This window comes from Heterodontus francisci, chromosome 1 (assembly GCF_036365525.1).
Source record: "Heterodontus francisci isolate sHetFra1 chromosome 1, sHetFra1.hap1, whole genome shotgun sequence".
In the NCBI taxonomy this organism is placed as follows: Eukaryota; Metazoa; Chordata; class Chondrichthyes; order Heterodontiformes; family Heterodontidae; genus Heterodontus; species Heterodontus francisci.
The window spans coordinates 245,869,737-245,890,303 of record NC_090371.1 but is presented as its reverse complement, the minus strand read 5'-3'; the positions used below and the strand labels follow the sequence as shown (position 1 = coordinate 245,890,303).

At 44.0% G+C, this 20,567-nt stretch overlaps 1 protein-coding gene across 2 annotated transcripts in view; it reads right to left on the bottom strand.

Annotated features, from left to right (window-relative positions):
- Positions 1-20,567, bottom strand: part of afg2a (AFG2 AAA ATPase homolog A) — a 607,544-nt gene that overhangs the window by 343,408 nt on the left and 243,569 nt on the right. The window contains exon 15 of one of the 2 annotated variants that reach the window (XM_068042646.1): positions 13,316-13,381. The exons of the other annotated variant lie outside the window; for it this stretch is intronic. Coding sequence (XP_067898747.1) covers positions 13,343-13,381 — 39 coding nt within the window. The 3' untranslated portion in view covers positions 13,316-13,342. The remainder of the gene's footprint in view (positions 1-13,315; positions 13,382-20,567) is intronic. 2 annotated transcript variants of the gene reach the window in all.

The following is a 20,567-nucleotide window of genomic DNA, read 5'->3' as shown; positions in this document are numbered from 1 at the left end:
GCAACATCCTGGTAAACCTCCTCTGTACCCTCTCCAAAGCCTCCACGTCCTTCTGGTAGTGTGGCAACCAGAATTGCACGCAATATTGTAAGTGTGGCCTAACTAAGGTTCTGTACATCTGCAACATGACTTGCCAATTTTTATACTCTATGCCCCGACCGATGAAGGCAAGCATGCCGTATGCCTTCTTGACTACCTTATCCACCTGCGTTGCCACTTTCAGTGACCTTATGATCTCTCTGCCTGTCAATACTCCTAAGGGTTCTGCCATTTACTGTATACCTCCCACCTGCATTAGACCTTCCAAAATGCATTACCTCACATTTGTCCGGATTAAACTCCATCTGCCATTTCTCCGCCCAAGTCTCCAACCGATCTATATCCTGCTGTATCCTCTGACAATCCTCATCATTATCCGCAACTCCACCAACTTTTGTGTCGTCCGCAAACTTACTAATCAGACCAGCTACATTTTCATTTATCATTTATATATACTACAAACAGCAAAGGTCCCAGCACTGATCCCTGCGGAACACCACTAGTCACATCCCTCCATTCAGAAAAACACCCATCCACTGTTACCCTCTGTCTTCTGTGACTGAGCCAGTTCTGTATCCATCTTGCCAGCTCACCTCTGATCCCGTGTGACTTCACCTTTTGCACCAGTCTGCCATGCGGGACCTTGTCAAAGGCTTTACTAAAGTCCAGATAGACAACATCCACCGCCCTTCCCTCATCAATCATCTTCGTCACTTCCTCAAAAAACTCAATCAAATTAGTAAGACACGACCTCCCCTTCACAAAACCATGCTGTCTCTCGCTAATATGTTCGTTTGTTTCCAAATGGGAGTAAATCCTGTTCCAAAGAATCCTCTCTAATAGTTTCCCTACCACTGACGTAAGGCTCACCGGCCTATAATTTCCTGGATTATCCTTACCACCCTTCTTAAACAAAGGAACAACATTGGCTATTCTCCAGTCCTCTGGGACCTCACCTGTAGCCAATGAGGATGCAAAGATTTCTGTCAAGGCCCCAGCAATTTCTTCCCTTGCCTCCCTCAGTATTCTAGGGTAGATCCCATCAGGCCCTGGGGACTTATCTACCTTAATGCTTTGCAAGACACCCAACACCTCCTCCTTTTTGATAATGAGATGACTGAGACTATCTGCACTCTCTTCCCTAGGCTCATCATCCAAGTCCTTCTCCTTGGTGAATACTGATGCAAAGTACTCATTTAGCACCTCACCCATTTCCTCTGGATCCACGCATAGATTCCCATCTCTGTCCTTGAGTGGGCCAACCCTTTCCCTGGTTACCCTCTTGCTCTTTACATACGTATAAAAAGCCTTGGGATTTTCCTTAATCCTGTTTGCCAATGACTTTTCATGACCCCTTTTAGCCCTCCTAACTCCTTGCTTAAGTTCCTTCCTACTGTCTTTATATTCCTCAAGTGCTTCATCTGTTCCTAGCCTTCCAGCCCTTACAAATGCTTCCTTTTTCTTATTGACGAGGTTCACAATATCCCATGTTATCCAAGCTTCCCGAAACTTGCCAAACTTGTCTTTCTTCCTCACAGGAACATGCTGGTCCTGGATTCTAATCAGCTGACGTTTGAAAGACTCCCACATGTCAGATGTTGATTTACCCTCAAACAGCCACCCCCAATCTAAATTCTTCAGTTCCTGCCTAATATTGTTATAATTAGCCTTCCCCCAATTTAGCATCTTCACCCGAGGACTCCTTATCCACAAGTACCTTAAATCCTATGGAATTATGGTCACTGCTCCCGAAATGCTCCCCCACTGAAACTTCGACCACCTGGCTGGGCTCATTCCCCAATACCAGGTCCAGAATGGCCCCATCCCTAGTTGGACTATCTACATACTGTTTCAAGAAGCCCTCCTGGATGCTCCTCACAAATTCTGCCCCATCCAAGTCCCTAGCACTATGTGAGTCCCAGTCAATATAGGGGAAGTTAAAATCACCCACCGCTACAACCCTGTTACCTTTACATCTTTCCAAAATCTGTCTACATATCTGCTCCTCTACCTCCCGCTGGCTGTTGGGAGGCCTGTAGTAAACCCCCAACATCGTGACTGCACCCTTCCTATTCCTGAGCTCCACCCATATTGCCTTATGATACAATTATCACTCTTAGCCAAATACTCTCCGACAGACACTTGGTCCACCTCATTTCCTCATTAACAGATCCAACAATGTCTCCTTTCTAGTTGGGCTGAGAACATACTGGTCAAGGAAGCTCTCCTGAACAAATTTCAGAAATTACTCCCCCTCCTTATCCTTTAGTCTAAAATTATCCCAATTGATATTTGGTAATTAAAGTCCTCCAGTATCACCACTCTATAGTTCTTAGACATCTCTGTGATTTCCCTGTAGATTTGCTCCTCTATCTCTCTCTCTCACTATTTGAAGGCCTATAGAATACCGCTAGTGTGATCATACCCTTTTTGCTTATCAAATCTAACCAAATGGATTCTGTTTTTGCCCCCTCAAAAACATCCCCTCTTTCCAGCACTACAATGTCTTACCTAATCAGAACTGCCACCCCACCTCCCTTTTATCCTTCTCTATCTTTTATGAACACTTTATAACCTTGTATATTAAGCACCCAGTCCTTGCCATTGTTAAGCCACGTTTCCGTTATTGCCACTCAGTCATATTCTCATACTGCTACTTGTGCTTCTAGCTCACCAACCTTATTCACCACACTTTGTGCATTTACACACATGCATTGTAATCCTGTCTTTGCATTCCTCGTAGTCCTTCCCACTCCGCTCCCATTTAATACGCAACTACTCCCTTCTCTAGAACTATCTAACACTCTCACATTATGCACCTTCTTTCTCTTTTCTACTTTTATATGCTGGGGCCTATCCCCCTGCCACTTTAGCTTCAACCCTCCCCAACCGCACTAGTGAATCTCCCCGCGAGGACATTAGTCCCAGCCCTGTTGAGGTACAACCCGTCACTTTTGAATAGATGCCTTCTGCACCAGAACTGGTCCCAATGCCCCAAGAATCAGAAACCCTCCCTCCTGTACGAGGCTTCAAGCCACACACTGATCCGTCCTATTTTCCTATTTCTACTTTTTTACTGGTTAACCTTAATATCAGAAATTATATCTCAATACCACCCTCTCACACTGGTGTCAGGGTTAAGTTCAAATGCATCCAACAAATAACAATAAAAATTATCAATATTGCAAGCATTACACACATGACCTCTAATAAATAAACTAAAAACTATTGCAATATCACGCTATATTTGCATGAATCAATGTGAATATTTTTTGTGAATTTAAAGATGCCTCATAAAGGGGTTCTGTGGACATGTGTATTTGATTTCTAACAGTTTAGAAAAAGAGATTATGTTGGTCAAACAAAGAGATACTGCCCCATTCATAACACAGCAGCAGAACTGCAATCCCATGATGGATTGAGGTACAGAAGAGCATTGTGATTTGATGCCCTGTCACAAGTATAGTTGGGCAAAATTGTCCTGATTTTAAAATTCTCATCCTTGTTTTCAAATCCCTCCATGGACTCGTCCCTCCCTATCTCTCCTCCAATGCCACAAGCCTCTAAGATATCTGTGTTCCTCTAATTCTGGCCTCTTGAGCATCCCCAATTTTAATCACCGCACCATTAGTGACTGTGCCTTCAGTTGCCTAAGCTCTGGAATACCCTCCCTATACCTCTCCGCCTCCCCAACAACTCGCTTTCCTCCTTTAAGACACTCCTTGATACCTACCTCTCTGACCAAGCTTTTGGTAATCTGACCTAATATCTCCTCACATGGCTTGGTGCCATATTTTATTTGATGAAGGGTCATTCACCTGAAACGTTAACTCTGCTTTTCTCTCCACAGATGCTGCCAGACCTGCTGAGTATTTCCAGCATTTAGAGTCATAGATTCGTACAGCACAGTGGCGCAGTGGTTAGCACCGCAGCCTCACAGCTCCAGCCACCTGGGTTCAATTCTGGGTACTGCCTGTGTGGAGTTTGCAAGTTCTCCTTGTGTCTGCGTGGGTTTCCTCCGGGTGCTCCGGTTTCCTCCCACATGCCAAAGACTTGCGGGTTGATAGGTAAATTGGCCATTATAAATTGCCCCTAGTGTAGGTAGGTGATAGGGATAGGTGGGGATGTGGTAGGAATATGGAATTAGTGTAGGATTAGTATATAAATGGGTGGTTGATGGTCGGCACAGACCCGGTGGGCCGAAGGGCCTGTTTCAGTGCTGTATCTCTAAACTAAAAAAAACTAAACTAAACATAGAAACAGGTCCTTCGGCCCACCGCGTCCATGCCGACCATAATGCCTATCTACACTAGTCCCACCTGCCTGCATTAATTTGATATCCCTCGATGCCTTGCTCATTCAAGTACCTGTCCAGATGCCTCTTAAATGTCGCTACTGTTCCTGCCTCCACCACCTCCTCTGGCAGCTCATTCCAGATACCCACTATTCATCGTGTGAAAAATTTACCCCTTTGTTCCCCTTTAAACCTCCTGTCTCTCACATTAAATCTATGCCCTCTAGTTTTAGGCACCCCTACCATGGGAAACACACTCTGGCTATCTACCCTATCTATGCTTCTCATAATTTTATATACCTCTATCATGTCCCTTCTCAGCCTCCTTCGCTCCAGGGAAAACAGACCCAGCCTATACAATCTCTCTTTATAACTCAAGCCCTCCAAACCAGGCAACATCCTTGTGAATCTTTTCTGCACCCTCTCTAGCTTAATCACATCTTTCCTGTAGTGCGGCGACCAGAACGGCACACAGTACTCCAAATGCGGCCTAACCAACGTTATGTACAATTGTAACATGGCGTCCCAACTCTTGTACTCAATGCCTCGGTCAATGAAGGCAAGCATGCCATACGCCTTCTTCACCACCCTGTCTACCTGTGTTGCCACTTTCAGGGAACTATGGACTTGCACCCCAAGTTCTCTCTGCTCAACAACACTCCCCAGGGCCCTGCCATTCACTGTATATGTCCTGCCCTGGTTTAACTTCCCAAAATGCACCACTTCGCACTTGTCTGCGTTAAATTCCATTTGCCAATCCCTTGCCCACTTTCCCAGTTGATCTATATCCTGTTGTAACCTTAGACAACCTTCTTCACTGTCCACTATACCACTAATTTTGGTGTCATCTGCAAACATACTAATCATGCCCCCTACATTCACATCCAAGTCATTCATATATATGACAAACAACAGAGGGCCCAGCACCGATCCCTGCGGTACACCACTGGTCACCAGCCTCCAATCTGAAAAACAACCCTCCATTACCACCCTCTGACTCCTATCACCAAGCCAATTTTGCATCCAATTGGCTAGCTCACCCTGGATCCCATGTGTTCCCATTTCTTGTTCTTATTTCAGATTTCCAGCATCTGCAGTATTTTGCTTTTATTTTATAATGCTCCTCTGAAGCACCTTGGAAAATGTTATTATGTTGAAGGTGCTATATAAATATAAGTTGTTGCTATTGTTGAACATACTGCACTAATAGGTACATTTTATTAGCTTAATTTATGAGCACACAGCCAGTTTTCCAATTCATCCACAGAAGAACATACTTAGGGCTAGACCCTCCCTCTAGAAGAAACTGGAGTACAAAGGTCAGTCTGAACTGATACAAACTCAGGCTGTGCTGGGACACTCTGGAATTGCACTTGGGCAAGTGGCTCAGACTTCCCATGTTTTAATAAAATATATTTATCCAAAAGTAGGATGTCTACTCCTCCCAGGTCAGGTGTAGCACAGTGCGATACACAGTAAAGCTCTTTTTGTGCTAACATTCCTCAACCCCAGACTTGCACCATCACCATCAGTTTTTCAACTGAGTACACCAACCATTCTTAGGCTTCTCAGAGTGAAATCACAAAATAAATGTCGATGAGAAAGGCCAGTTGTTTATCCTGGCTCACTCATAAGAACTGCTTGCAGTTTCCCTCATCAACACATTCAACTGAGTCCAAGGCTTTTGCTTCCACTACCCTATCCATAAATCAATTTCAAGTGCTAATCCCTCTTCAGTGAAGAAGCACTTCCGGACATCAGTCCTCAATTCTCCTTTCATCAGTTTGCACATGTGCTTCCTTCTCCTGCTTTTTTGGTATACCTTGAAACTATAAGCTGGATTTTGCCGATATCGTCCGGCTCAATTCCAGGTTGGGAACCCGGAAGTGGCCCCGGTGGGACGTGGGTCGTGATCTTCTCAGAGGGGGCCAATAAGAAACCACCTCCAGGAGCCTTGTCCAATTAAGGGTGGAAGGCGTACCAGGGAACCAGCAGGCCCAATAGGAGGGCCTGCAACGATGTCCAGACGGCAGCCCCACCGGGTGAGGTAGGCGCTGAAGTAGGTAGGAAAACACGCTGAAGAGTTATGAAAGTGTCAAAAATAAGTGTTACCACAGCTGTCAGGCCATCAGTGCGGAGAGGGAATCCCTCCACAGGATGGCCAGGGGCCACAGATGCGGTCCTCTGACACCCCGCAGCTTCAGGAGGGGCAGTTATTTAAAGGAGGCATTGCACCTCCAGGCAAAGACCAGGCTAAGGTCTCTGCAAGGAGCCCGTCACTCTCTGGACAATCCTGGTGGTGTCACCAATTTGATTCAACTCCATGGGGGTTATAAACTGATAGCCATGACTTAGGCATGATGCAGAAATGAAGTTTGCATATTTGCTTAATGGCCAGTGAGCTCAACAGAAGTGAGTCTTAAATAATGAAACCGCATGCTCCTGCACCGAACATCTGAACAGTATATTTTCCCTTTTTTTAAAAAATTAACAATTTTCAGATTTAATGGTCATTACAGCCTTATTTCTAACGCCTCACTTGCCTGACAGGGTTGATTCGAAAGGCAAGTATTATTGGAAGCAGTCAGATAAAAGACAGTGCCATTACCAAAACCTGCCCACACGGACAATTCCACTACGCCTCTAGAGGCAAAAATGAGCAATCTCAACTGGCTTCCCCTGGTTGGTGGGCACGGGGGTGAAGGGTGTGGGCATTGAAGGGGAGAAGTTAAAATGGCCCCCGCCATCGTGACTTACCTCAAAGTTGGCAAAGCAAACCCGCTTTCTACAGGCAGGCAAGAGTCTACATTACAGACCTTTAATGTTTAAAATAACATCAGCGTTCCTCTATTTGAAAGTATGCTTTAAATGAAAATCTAGATGAATACATTTACATGATTTATTACGTGAAAAATATTGAGAGCTAATTTCCAATTATTTTACTTAGATTAATGTTTGTCTCTATGCTAAACATTATGGCTCCCGTTTGACTGTGATGGGAACACCATTAATTGATCTGGATGAATGAGACAGAAACAAATTGCAAAGGAAAAATGCAATTGTTTTCAAGCAGGTAGCTTCTACTGTTTGTTTCTTTTGCGGTCTAATAACCTCTGTGTCTCCAGTCAAGTCTGGGAAGGTGCTGTAAAGCTTCTCATCCATCCAAATCATCATCAACCTAAATAAAGGCTGTCTTTATCAGAGACATCGCTGTGGAGACAGTTTCACAGTCAGAAGAACAAAACAATCTCAAAAAAGGGATGAAACTAAAACTGGTGGAAGCAATAGGAAGAAATTAAATTATTTTAGAAGTTGCGTTATTGAAGTGAAACATTGTCTACATATGGCAAGCACATGAGAACTGCTAAAAATTAGCTAGATACTGTAGTTCTTCAGCATAGACAGGTATCAAAAGATTAAATTGAGTTAGCCGCTTCAAATGTTAAGAATGTTTTATAAAATTGCACTGCGGCATCACAGGGGAGGAGAGCAGGGGAAGAGATAAAATGTCATCCCTCACATTGCTGATTTGTCAGAGACATCTCAAGCACAGGTCACTCAAAGACCTTGTGAGGCAGGGGAAGGACAGGTTTGCAGCTCTTATGTGCTTAAGAGAAGTCAGCTTGAGACTAGTGAAGAAATAAAGGTTGGCCCGGGGCTTGAAATGAATAGGAAATGGGAGAAACGTTAAGAATTTTCTAACTTTTTAGAGTATTCTTCCATTTTCAGTTATCTTTCACTCCTCCTATTTAAATACTACTTTACAATCAATATCTACAAACTAATATGGCCTGATACACCACCTCCCATGCTCTGCCAATGCAGTTCTGTAACCAGAGAGAAGTCTAGATTAAGTTACCCTTTAATTTCCCCTCACTATCTATGGGAATGTGCCTCACTTTGGCTTGAGACTCCTGAAGTCATGGCAGTCCACCCAAACTGTCTTTCTCCCTTTCCTTCCACCCACTCCCCATCTGGAACCTAAGCATATTCATATCCATCGAGACCAAATCAGGAACGTCCTAGTCTGTACAGCTCAGTAGCAAACAACATGTAGCATTTAGCATCTGCAGTTAATTAGTTTTAATATTTAGTACCAGAGGGATTTACTCTATTAAGGTTTGAATACTGGATTCCAGTGGTTGGTAGAAAAACTGTTAGAAACCTTTGACCCAAGCTTATGCAGTTCCAACATCGCTTTATATGGAACTGATCATGTAACACCAATTTAATGACATTGAATCCAAGCCATTTGCACCATTTTGAAAACTTTAAACTTCTCAGATTTAGTTTCAAGTAAGGTGGGTCAGTTTACATGTCATTCATCTGCTTAAGCCCATTACTTGAAGTTTACCCACAATAAGTTAACCCTAAAAAGACGTATTGAAATTCTAGTATAGACGAAGACCTAATCAGTGGGATAAGGAAAAGGTGCAAGCATACAGAAGATCAGACGCAACAAGAGAAAGTAACAATAACAGCTTGAAGTGTGAAGGATAAAACACATCAGTTTGTCTCATGCAAGCAAGTGAGTTGTTAGATTTCACAGCTCAGCAAAGCTGGAAAATAACTTTTCCCCCGGCTTGTAGCTGAGTGAAAATTTACCGTCACGGGGCAGGATTTTTGCCTCGATATGGGGGCAGGAATGAGGCGGGCACATACTTTTGCACCACTGGCTGGCGCACCAGTTTACCGGCACCATCATGTCCTTGACCCATTTTCGGGAAGGCTGGGTCAGGGGCAGAACAGCTACCCACCAGCAAGTGGCAGGTAGCTAGTTAATGTGATTAAAAGGCCAATTAAGGCCATTGATCAGAAGCTGTCTGGAAGTGGCTTCCCAGTGGCAGACTTGGAGGTCAGCACTCCAGGATGACCCTACCAACAACCCCCCCACCCCCACCCCCAATCGCCTATTTGGTTACAGCTGCGGCTGCAGGTGCCTCTGGAGGAGTTTTCCCTCCACAATGGTGGCCTGAAAACTGTGGCCATTTTTTAGTTCAAATCTTTTAAAAGTGCTGAGAGGGTGCCTCAAAATGGAATTGTCCTCTCTCTCCCTTACCTGGAACGGCAGGCTACACCTCCTCCTATTAGCCCTCCAGCTTCAAGAATCCACCCGCCATCCTTAATTGGATGGTGAGTGTGCCCTCCGGCCACTAACTGGCCAATCAAGGCAAAATTGATGTCAGGTGACTGTTCCCAACAAAGTGAGAAGTTGGGATCTGCATTTGACCCCGACTTCAGGGTCCTGACCCAAAACAGAAAATCCTGGCCAAAAAATCTCAACTGAAATTAAATCCAACTCCCATTAACAAACAATGGTCAGCTATGGAGGAACCCTTGGCTCACAGTCCTGTTCTCTTGGTGGCTGCAGTGAAGATCTAACAAGTTAAAAATGAAAAAGAAAAGTAATAAGAATATGCATAGAGAATGATGCAGTGCATTTCAATTCAGCCTCAGAAACAAGCAATCCCGTGGTCTTTTGAAACAAATTGACACTTGATGTACTGCACTAAGTCAATGTGCAGAAAAGGACTGCACAGCGTCAAATTCTCAATGTTGTCATTTTATATTACCAATGAGATGTTTAGGTATTTTCACAACTTTTGTATATAACTCTACAGGTACAAAAGGGTATCTCATCATTCATGCAATGCGACTGCAGTCTCTGCCCATATTCTGCCCACATGCTCTACAGTGAATCTCTGATTCATACTAATCTTGTTCATCAGGGATAAGGGCAAATTACATGTCAGTGCACAGAAATCTAATGTTGATAAATGCGTGATCGAATTATAGATGAGGAAAATTTCCTCTGGTGGCTATAAGTTCCCAGTATCATGGACCTATTTGCTATTTCCTATCCAATTGCTATTTCTAGTGAAGATCTTTTAGCACGCTTTTATATTTTACTACAAATAATGTACGTACAGGAAGTTTTCACAATCTTCATGCTGCTGCAAACACATAGAGAGCGAATTTCCCTGCCACTTCCAGCATTTTAGCAGCACTGAAACGGCATTAGAAAATTTTTCCAGCCAGGAATGCCATGAGGAAGCTAGTACTGGTGCTTACACACCTATAAAAGGCTTCCCCCCAAGTTTCCTGGCAATTCTAGGCTGGCTGCATCACAGAGAAAGCTGGTCTCACCTCTCACATTCCACTGACATGGTGCTCAGAGAGAGACGGCTGGAGTCCTGGCATGTACTGCTGTCCTGATGGTATCTTGCAGCTTCAACTGCTGGGAGTTTTCGACCTTATTATGCTTTTTATGATAATTTTCCTCCTCTGTGCCCCCACCTCTGCTTTGGTCCATTTTCAGGAAGGGAGGATAAAAGGCAAGAACAGGTGAGCATCATCCCCTGAAGGGGACAGAGAAAAGGATGGTAGATTTTATCCATGTGGTGCTTCACAGGGAAACCAAGGCGACAGTACGGTTGTTCAGTCAGTAACCCAATGTCAGGAAGATGGTGCCAATCTCAGCATCCCCCATGAAAAGAGCTGAGTTCCCCACGAGCTGCCTGGCCTTGTCCATAAAGAGGATGAGGGGTTCAAATGTGGGGAAGCCATCTTTGGCAATCACTGTACATCATTTTCTTCTGTGAAGAGTTAAATAAATAAGGATAAGGCTGGCAGATAAGAAGTGTGTGGCAGGTGGCATGGGAGAGGTGAAGAAAGAAATGTAGGGTTGTGAGGATGTCAGAATGGAGGAAGGAGCTTGGGGGATCATGCAAAGCAGTTCTTGTGTGTTTGAAGGATTGTATAGCCATGGTGCAAGTTAGGGAACTGGGGACATCCTTAAACAGACAGCATTTTGAAGGATTAGTGGTAAAAGGGTTGCTTTAAGACAGTGAAGAGTTTTCTGGTGCCCAGGGTGACGAAGGATGAGATTGGAAAGGTGTACAATGTGTTGCCTACCCTGCCTGCTAAGGATGTGGAACTTCATGAGGTACGGTTCTTCAATCCTGGGGGTGAGAGAGTTGGCAATTAGTACCTCCCTCCAGCTCATAAGTCATACAAAGTGACTCCTGACAATGCAACCCAGTGCCCATGTCATCAGAGCGCTCCCAGAATTGCACATGCACAGAACGGACCCTTGCAGGCAGTATGGTGCTGCGCATGCGCAGCCTACGTCAGCACCTGACTTGCCAAGACTAATTCGCGCACACGCGCAAAAACATCACCCAATACTGCAACATCTGCTCGTCACTCACTCCATGCCTCGCCACTTCTCCACCCCCGCCCCCCCCGACATGTTGAGCACGTGCTTCCGGACTCGCCATTACTCTCCCCTTAGCTGCTCTCTCCCCGCTTCACCCCCCATCCCCCCACCCGTCAGCCACTTGCTCCCTGCCTTGCCACTTCTCCCTCCCTCTGCTCTGCCCCTGTTCCCCACTCCCTCCTGCAACTGCCGTCTCTCTTCCCCGCACGAAGCAAGTGGGGGAGAGAGAGTATCAAGATAGGCAGGGGAGGGGAGGGAGACTGCAAGCAGGAGGGACGAGGAGCAGAAGCGGGAGGGAGCGGGGAGCAAAGCAGAGGGGAGGAAGTGGCGAGGCAAGTGGGGGAGAAGTGGCTAGGTGGGGAGCAAGTAGACAGGCGCGGGAGGCAGCGGTGAAGAGAAGCACGATGGCAGGAAGGAGTGGGTTCCTGTTGGGATGGGATGGAGGTGGCGTTCACAGCCACTTGGGATTTGAGTTTCATTTGTTTTTGTGATAAATTGAACAGCGCCAACTTTACTACTGGCAGCTGCCAAAAACATCGCAGACAGTGTCATTTCAGTGCACGAGGCTGTATTTGCGCATGCGCAAGTACTGTGCCACCTAGTTGTTGTGTTGTCAGCAAACGCAGCCTTTTAAGTCATAAGGGAAGACTTGGTGCCTATTTGCCCTGCTTTCAGTGACCCCAGAAAGGCTTGCAAGGTCTGAAGGATGAAGTTGTGTGTTCTTCACATCTGGCTTGGTGCTATGTCGCTGTCCTCTAGGCCCAGAGAGCACCAAAATAATTGCACTACTTTCCTAAGTATAATAAAAATATTAGTAAGATGCGCAGTCAAGTACATTGAGAGAGCCAAGTAGTGTTCCTGCCTTACCTCCTTGTTCCCCAGTGTTCTGTTGAATAGCACAGGTTGGACAGTGAATTTTAAAGGCTGCACATAGGTTTCCTGCTGGATCAGTTGCTTACACCATTTTACATCAAGCCAGCAAGATATGTAAATAAGCATATCCAGAAAACCTCCACATGTTTCCCCTAGCCGCCAGAAACAAATGTAACAATTTTTAAAAAGTGCAACAGCAGTGCAACTTAGACCTGGGCCATAACAAATGGAGGAAAACTTTCCCTCGAATTTGAATAGTCAGTTTCCCGACCTATGATTTGCTAATAGATCTGGTTCTTAATGTACTTTGCTATAAGCAGAGCACTGAGTGTTCACAAACTAATGCAACCACCAAAACTGAGATATCACAAACCTAACATGCAACTTGTTCATAACAATATGTACTAACTGTGCTATTCCCTGGTAATTAACAATACAGAATCATTGACTAAACAAACTGATTAAACTACAACTATTGATCCTTTCATATGCCAACTTCATCATACCAAGAGCTCATAATGTTGGTATCTGCCAAGTCACTGGTTACTGTCAAAAACAAATCCAATCAAATATACAACACTAAAGAAACTCAAAACACAATAAAGCTATTCTGACCAACTCCATGGAATATGGACTATTTTTTAAAATGAAGCTATTTCAAGCTATACTCTCATTGCTCTTGCAGATTACGATGTTATCCAAGCCATTCATTGTGACTGTAATCAGTATCAAATACCTGTAATGCAAAATTACTGGCCCATTTATTTTTATTACCAGTTATTTAACTTTCATGTTATATCTGGACCTCCTTCAAATATATTTCCCCACATTTCTCGCCTTACGAATGTACTGCCTGTTGCTTGTGTACAGTTCCATGTGTGCTCTATTACCTTGCCCAAGTGTTCACTTTTAATGTGTCAGCAGCAGAGGACATCACTGCCAAGCCTGATCTTGTCCTTAAATAAAATTAAAACAGAAAATGTTGGCAAAACACAGCAGAGAATAGACAGATTAATGTTTTGTACATCAGAAAGCCTTTGTCTTTGATGTTTACAGCAATGTTTTCTCTTTTTATTTATTCTTGCCCAAATAGGCAAATTTCAACAAGGATCATGGTAATCAGACCAAAAGTAGAAACCCGGCTGACATTCCACTGAATCCATAAATCAATTGGGCCAAATGCAGCATCTCAATTGTTGCTCCAACTAATTCACCGCACACCAGGTAGTGAACCTAGGAGTTTCGGATCTGCACCAATTCGTATTACACTTTTAACTACTGGTGGTGATTTTACTCAATAGGCCTTCAACATGTTTTTGTTAGTCCTCTTGGGCACCACTCCCTGGGTACAAGGGTGTGGCAGTGTTCCACATCTCTGATGGTATTGCAATGTAATCTGTTTGGGAGGCGCACAAAAATCAGCTGGGTTAGTTTACACTTTGATTACCCCCACTGCCTGGCCTCCATTTTGATGTCTTTATCTGACAACACAATGGACAGTAGGGACTGCTTTTCTCCCTCTTTCTCCAGGGGAGAAATCCTGTGATTCACGAGCACAACACATTAGAATACCAACTCGCTGGTTAGCTCTATTTCTTATGGCTCAGTTGTCTGTAGGTTTTCACATACCTGTTAGATTGACGCAGCACACAGTATACAGCTTACTTTATCCGTTATTTCTATGAAACAACTTTAAAACTAATTGCTTTCAAGTTTTAATCCTAAATCTCTGTTGTGACGACTCAAAGGTCATAAAGTGAGTTCCAATAACTTATCTCTGACTCTACCTGAAAGCGGCCTAGATTTTGCATGGAGAATAACAGCAAGGCTAACAGTGCTCACCGTCATTCTGCAGTAAAGCAGACAGCAACTTCTGGAGTACGCATGTACACAGTTAAATGCGGAAATCTGGAAGCAGAGGTCCAAATTGTCCTGTTCCTCCACGGGCTACGCTATAACAGTACCTCGCCAAGAGACTTGGCACTGAAATTGTTGCAAATGGCTTGAAGTTGCAGTACTTACCAACTAGTTACCCACTAAACAAACCAAAAAAATTTAAAGCTTGTCCTTTCAGGTGTAAGTGAATTTTTAATGGTGTGATAAATCATAATTCTTGCCAAAAAACCTCTCGTCCACTGAAAATGTAATTTTACAAGTTTAGAGTTTCATTCCTTCAGAATTTAATAAATGTTTGAGGTTTATAAAAACTAATTTTTATTTTACTTTTTCTGTCTGTCTCTTTTCTATCTCTTATGTTTCTACTCTCTTTCAATCCCATCTTTCCTCTCTTCTCTTTATTTTGGTTTCTTTGATTTAAATCTAATTTATTCTTCCTGCTTTAGACTCTGCAGACTGAATTTTTGCCATGGAGGCGGGAAACAGGAGCCGAGTTAATATTTTCATGCGGGTAAGCCCTTAATTGGTAGGAAGACAGGCTTCCTGTCCACTTAGAGCCAGTGGGGGCAGGAACGGAGGTGGGTCAGATCAAGTGTGGGACTCATCACTGAGGCTGCTGGTTGTCCTGAGAGAGAGAGATCTGCAGTTTGTTCCAAAGACTTTCCTGCACCAGAGGGAAGCAAGACGTCACAGGCGAGCCGCAGGCCTGGCACCCTGGGCAGGACAGCCCCTCACTTCATCAATGCCAACCTGGATCTAATGCTGAAAGCCATGAGAGAGAGGAGGGTGGCAATAAATGCTGCCTAGCCAGCAACGCCCACATCCTATGACTGAATGGGAAAAAAAATGTGGGGAACAGGAAAGTGGAATTGAGGTCAAAGATCGCTGAAGACCTCGCACCTCGCAGCACTGGTCGCCATGCCCTGCCAGTGGCCGTCAAAGTCACTGTGAAAATGAACTTCTTCACTTCTACTCTTCCAAGGATCAGCTGCAGACTTAGTAGGTTCACAAAAATGGCTGCACACCACTGCATCTCGCAGGTCACTGATGCCCTCGTTGCCAGACTGAACAGCACATTAATTTAATGACAGATACAACCTCGCAGGGACAGATGCCATTGTGTTTTTCCTCCATAGCTGGACTGTTCCAAGTGCAGGGCAATATCAATTGCATCCATGTGACCATCAAGGCACCAAGAGACCGGCCAGTGATGGCCATCAACAGGAAGGACTTCCACTCACTCCACATCCAACTGGTTTGCGACCACAGCAGGAGCTTCCTCCATTTCTGCTCTCACTTTCCTGGCAGCTACCATGACTCCTTCATTCTCCGCCTGTCCAGGCTGGCTTAGATCTTCGCTTCAATCCCCAAAATGCATGGATGGATCCTCAGGGACAAGGGATATCCATTGAAGAGATGGCTACTTACCCCTTTATGGAGCCCCAGACAGAGGCACAGAGGTAATACAACTAATGCCACCTACTCTGTAGGACAACTAGTGAGCAGGCCATCGGGCTTCTGAAGATACAATTCCGCTGCCTGGACCGATTGGGTGGTGCCCCCAATACCCTTCTGCAAGGGTCTCAGCCATTGTAGTGGTCTACTGCGCTCTCCATTACATGGCCTTCCAGAGAGGTGTGGATCTTGAGGACAATGAGTCCTTTAAAGGGAACAGCTTATCAGGGGAGGAACAAGAGATGGGCGAGGAGGAGGGAGCAGAGTTGAAGGGAGATTACAGTGAAGAGAGAAGTACCCCTGCTGCACAATGAGGTGGCAGGAGATCTCGTTCCAAGTCTGGATGGTGTGACTTGCAGGAGAACTTGCAGGTGGTGATGTTCCCATGCATTTGCTGCCCTTGTCCTTCTAGTTGGTAGAGGTCATGGGTGGAAGGTGCCATCTGAGAAGCCTTGGTGCATTGCTGCAGTGCATCTTGTAGATGGTACACTCTGCTGCCACTGTGCGTCGGTGGTGGAGGAAGTGAATGTTTGTAAATGGGGTGCCAATCAAGCAGACTGCTTTGTCCTGGATGGTGTCGAGCATCCTGAGTGTTGCTGGAGCTTCACCCATCCAAGTAAGTGGATAATATTCCATCACACTCCTGACTTGTGCCTTGTAGATGGTGGACAGGCTTTGGGGAGTCAGGAGGTGAGTTATTCGATTCCATATCCCTCGATTCCCTTAGACTCCAAAAATCTTTTGATCTCAGCATTGAATATACTCAATGACTGAGCATTCACAGCTCTCCTGGGTGTAGAATTTCAAAAAATTCACAACTGAGTGAAGAAATTGCTCCTCATCTCAGTCTGAAATGGCCGACCCCTTATCCTGGGACTATGCCCCCTAGTTCTAGACTCTCCAGCCAGGGTAAACAGTCTCTCAACATCTATCCTATCTAGCTCTCTCAGAATCTTATTTGCTTCAATGAGATCACCTGTCATTCTTCTAAACTCCAGAGACTTTAAGCCCATTCTACTCAATTTCTCCTCATAGGACAACCCTTCATCACAGGAATTAAACTAGTAAGCCTTCGTTGCACCCCTCTAAGGTACAGAGACTAAAACTGTACACAGTACTCCAAATATGGTCTTACCAAAGCCCTGTAGAATTGCAGCAAGATTTCCTTATTCTTTTACTCCCTTGCAATAAACACTCTTTAAGACCCTTGCAATAAAAGCCGATGTACCATTTGCTTTCCTAATTGCTTGCTGTACCTGCATGTTAGCTTTCTGTGTTTCGTGTACAAGGACACCCAAATCCCTCTGAACGCCAATATTTAATAGTCTTTCACCATTAAAAAAATAGCTTTTCTATTTTTCCTACCAAAATGAATAACCTCACATTCTGAACGTTATACTCCATCTGTCACCTTCTTGCCCACCAACTCAACCTATTTATATCCCTTTGAAGCCTCTGTGTCCTCCTCACAGTTTACTTTCCTACCTACCTTTATATCATTGGAAAAATTAGATTCATTAGATTCAGCACCTTCATCTAAGGCAGTAGTACAGGTTGTGAACAACTGAGGCCTCTGCACTGATCCTTGCAGTACTCCACTAGTAATAGCCTGCCACCCTAAAAATTACCCATTTAGGCTCTCTTCCCCTGGCGTCTCTGTCTGTAGGCTTGGAGGGTCCACAGTCGCAGACGGTTTTCAAACTTGCGATGTTATCTAGAGAGAGAGAGAGAGAGGGACGCAGCCCTTCTGCTTTTACACAGTTTCAGTCACTGGCTTGTCTATCTATGTCCAAAGTAAGCTCTCAGCTTTCACAGAGATGGACAGACGGTCACATTACTGCCTCAGTGTATTCTCTGGAACCTTCTAATGAGATTGAAGGTTAGGAGTTTCCATCTCCTCAGGATGCCAATATTTACACTGGAGGGGGTTTTCTCTTTCAAAGTCAATTAGTCAGGATGGCTTTGAATGCCGTGTTAATGAAAACAATCTTATATAATTCAATCACTAGAGCAAGCTACTGTTTCGGGTACAAGCTCATTAGACATGTGTCTCTTGTTGGAGGCCTTGGAATGTGTAAGGTGTTCAAATGCAAAGTGCGGTGGTCATCTTGGTTGCCAGGTTTCTTAAAAGTTAACTGTAGGATTATTTCCATTAAAAGTTCAATGCAAGTTTCCAACAGATGAATTAAAATTGCTCATTTGGCATATTGTGTTTTCTTGACACTACTTAAGGCAAATTTAGCATATATAATACTTAAATCAACTTTTATAATTCATCAAACAAAATCTTAAGGGGACATCTGAAAATGTTATCATTTCAGACTCTGATTAACTGATGAATTGCAGCTCTCATACAACAGTAATGACAGTTTCTAGTATTTCCTACTTTAATTTCCAGAATTGGCTGTTTCCATTTTATCCAAATTAGACACTGTGTTATATAAAATGTAGAATGAGCGTGTATTATAAACTAACATGGTGCTTTCTAATAACTAATTATTGTGCATCACTTCATAGATGTGCTCATTATGTTACACTGTTAATCCTTCAATGCTCTTGCCAATACATATCGATGTCATTCAGCAGCATGGGCGTCTGGCTTAGACAATGCTTGGTAAATAAATGAACCCAAGAATAAATTTACCATTATGAACTATGTTACACAAAGAATTGAGAGGGAACTGAAACCCCAGTTCCCTTCCCTTTACTGTCCATAATCAGTGTGTTTTTTTGAAAAGGAAGATATGTGTGTTCCTTAACCCCTGAGTGTATGTCCAATTTGAATAACTAACCGCACACTTTTCGTGGATGTACTGTACTTCGATTTCCAGAAGGCATTTGATAAGTGGCCACATCAAAGGTAACTGCGGGAAATAGAAGTTCAAGGTGTAGGGGTAACATATTGGCTAGCTAACAGGAAACAGACAGTAGGCATAAATGGGTCATTTTCTGGTTGGCAAGATGTAGCGAGTGGTTTGCATCAGGATTCAGTGCTGGGGCCTCAAATCTTTACAATTTATATAAATGACTTGGATGAAGTGACCAAAGGTATGGTTGCTAAATTTGCTGATGACACAAAGATAGGTAGGAAAGTAAGTTGTGCAGAGGACATAAGGAGGGTTCAAAGAGATAGGATAAGTGAGTGGGCAAAGATCTGGCAAATGGAGTAGAATGTGGGAAAATGTGAAATTGTCCACATTGGCAAGAAGAATAAAAAAGAAGCATATTATCTAAATGGTGAGAGATTGCAGAGCTCTGAGATGCAAAGGGATCTGGGTGTCCTAATGCATGAATCGCAAAAGGTTGGTATGCAGGTACAGTAAGTAATTAGAAAAGTTAATAGAATGTTATTGTTTATTGCGAGGGGAATGGAATATAAAAGTAGGGAGGTTATGCTTCAGTTATACAGGGCATTGTTGAGACCACATCTGGAGCACTGTGTACAGTATTGCTCTCCTTATTTAAGGAAATATGTAAATGTGTTGGAAGCAGTTCAGAGAAGGTTTACTAGACCAATACCTGGAATGGACGGGTGGTCTTACAAGGAAAGGTTGGACAGGCTAGGCTTGTATTCGCTGGAGCTTAGAAGAGTAACGGGCGACTTGATTGAAACATACAAGATCCTGAGGGTCTTAACAAGGTGGATGTGGAAAGGATGTTTCCCCTTGTGGGAGAATCTTGAACTAGGGGTCACTGTTTAAAAATAAGGGGTCACCCATTCAAGACAGAGATGAACAGAAACATTTCTCTGAGGGCCATGAGTCTTTGGAGCTCTCTTCCTCAAAAGGCAGTGGAAGCAGAGTCTTTTAATATTTTTAAGACAGAGGTAGGTAGATTCTTCATAAGCAAGGGGATGGAAGGTTAGCAGGGGTAGGCGGGAATGTGGAGTCGTAGTTACTATCAGATCAGCCAGGATCTTACTGAATGGCGGACGAGGCTCGAGGTGCCAAGTTGCCTACTCCTGCTCCTAATTTGTATGTTCGTATGCAAATAAAGAGGATTATTTTGATTCACATGTTCAACCTGAAAGTCTACCGCTATGTCACTCACTTACCACTCTCTCTCTCTCTCACACACACATATACACACACACACACCCCACCCCCCTGCGAAAGAAAGTCGTTAAAAAGATTTTACAAATTGCAAACAAAGGAATAGTTCGTAAGTCACATAATTTGGTTCATCTTAGGGAAAATGCATGCGTTGCGGACCCGGGGTAAAAGGTGTTTTCACTCCTGAAGTGCAGTTAGGTGGATTCAATAGCCAGAGTCATATATCAAAGTCGTTGCAGGGTTCTCTCGAAGGAGTGGATTTTCAGCCGGTCATGAAGCTAGTTGCTTGTAGTCTCATTACGAGGAGGTTGGTTTTCTGTACTGGTGGACTTGAAAAAAGGAACAGGCTTGGAGACCTTAAGATGTTACAGCCTCCAGTTCCTTTAAGGCACGATGCCTTGTCTGCTGCTGCTTTTTCTGCAGTCTATATTTTTTAGGACTTTTAAAAGGAGAACAACATGGCTGCCCCATCATGTGACTTCTCAGATTGTTTTCCAAATATGGTGGGGAGGGGGCGGGTCTAGGTTGATTAACCCGATCCTGGTTTATTGTTGTAAGACATTCATCCTGAGCAGGGTTAAGACAAATGCCCTTCTTTGTTTCAGAAGAAACCCATTCAATTCAGGAATGTCTCCTGATGGTTTTAAGATGGGTGTTGATGACAACTCTTAGTCTGGAAGATATCCTTTTGTCCTTTTGAGACAGCGAGTCAGTTTTTGAATACATGGGCTGAAGGTCA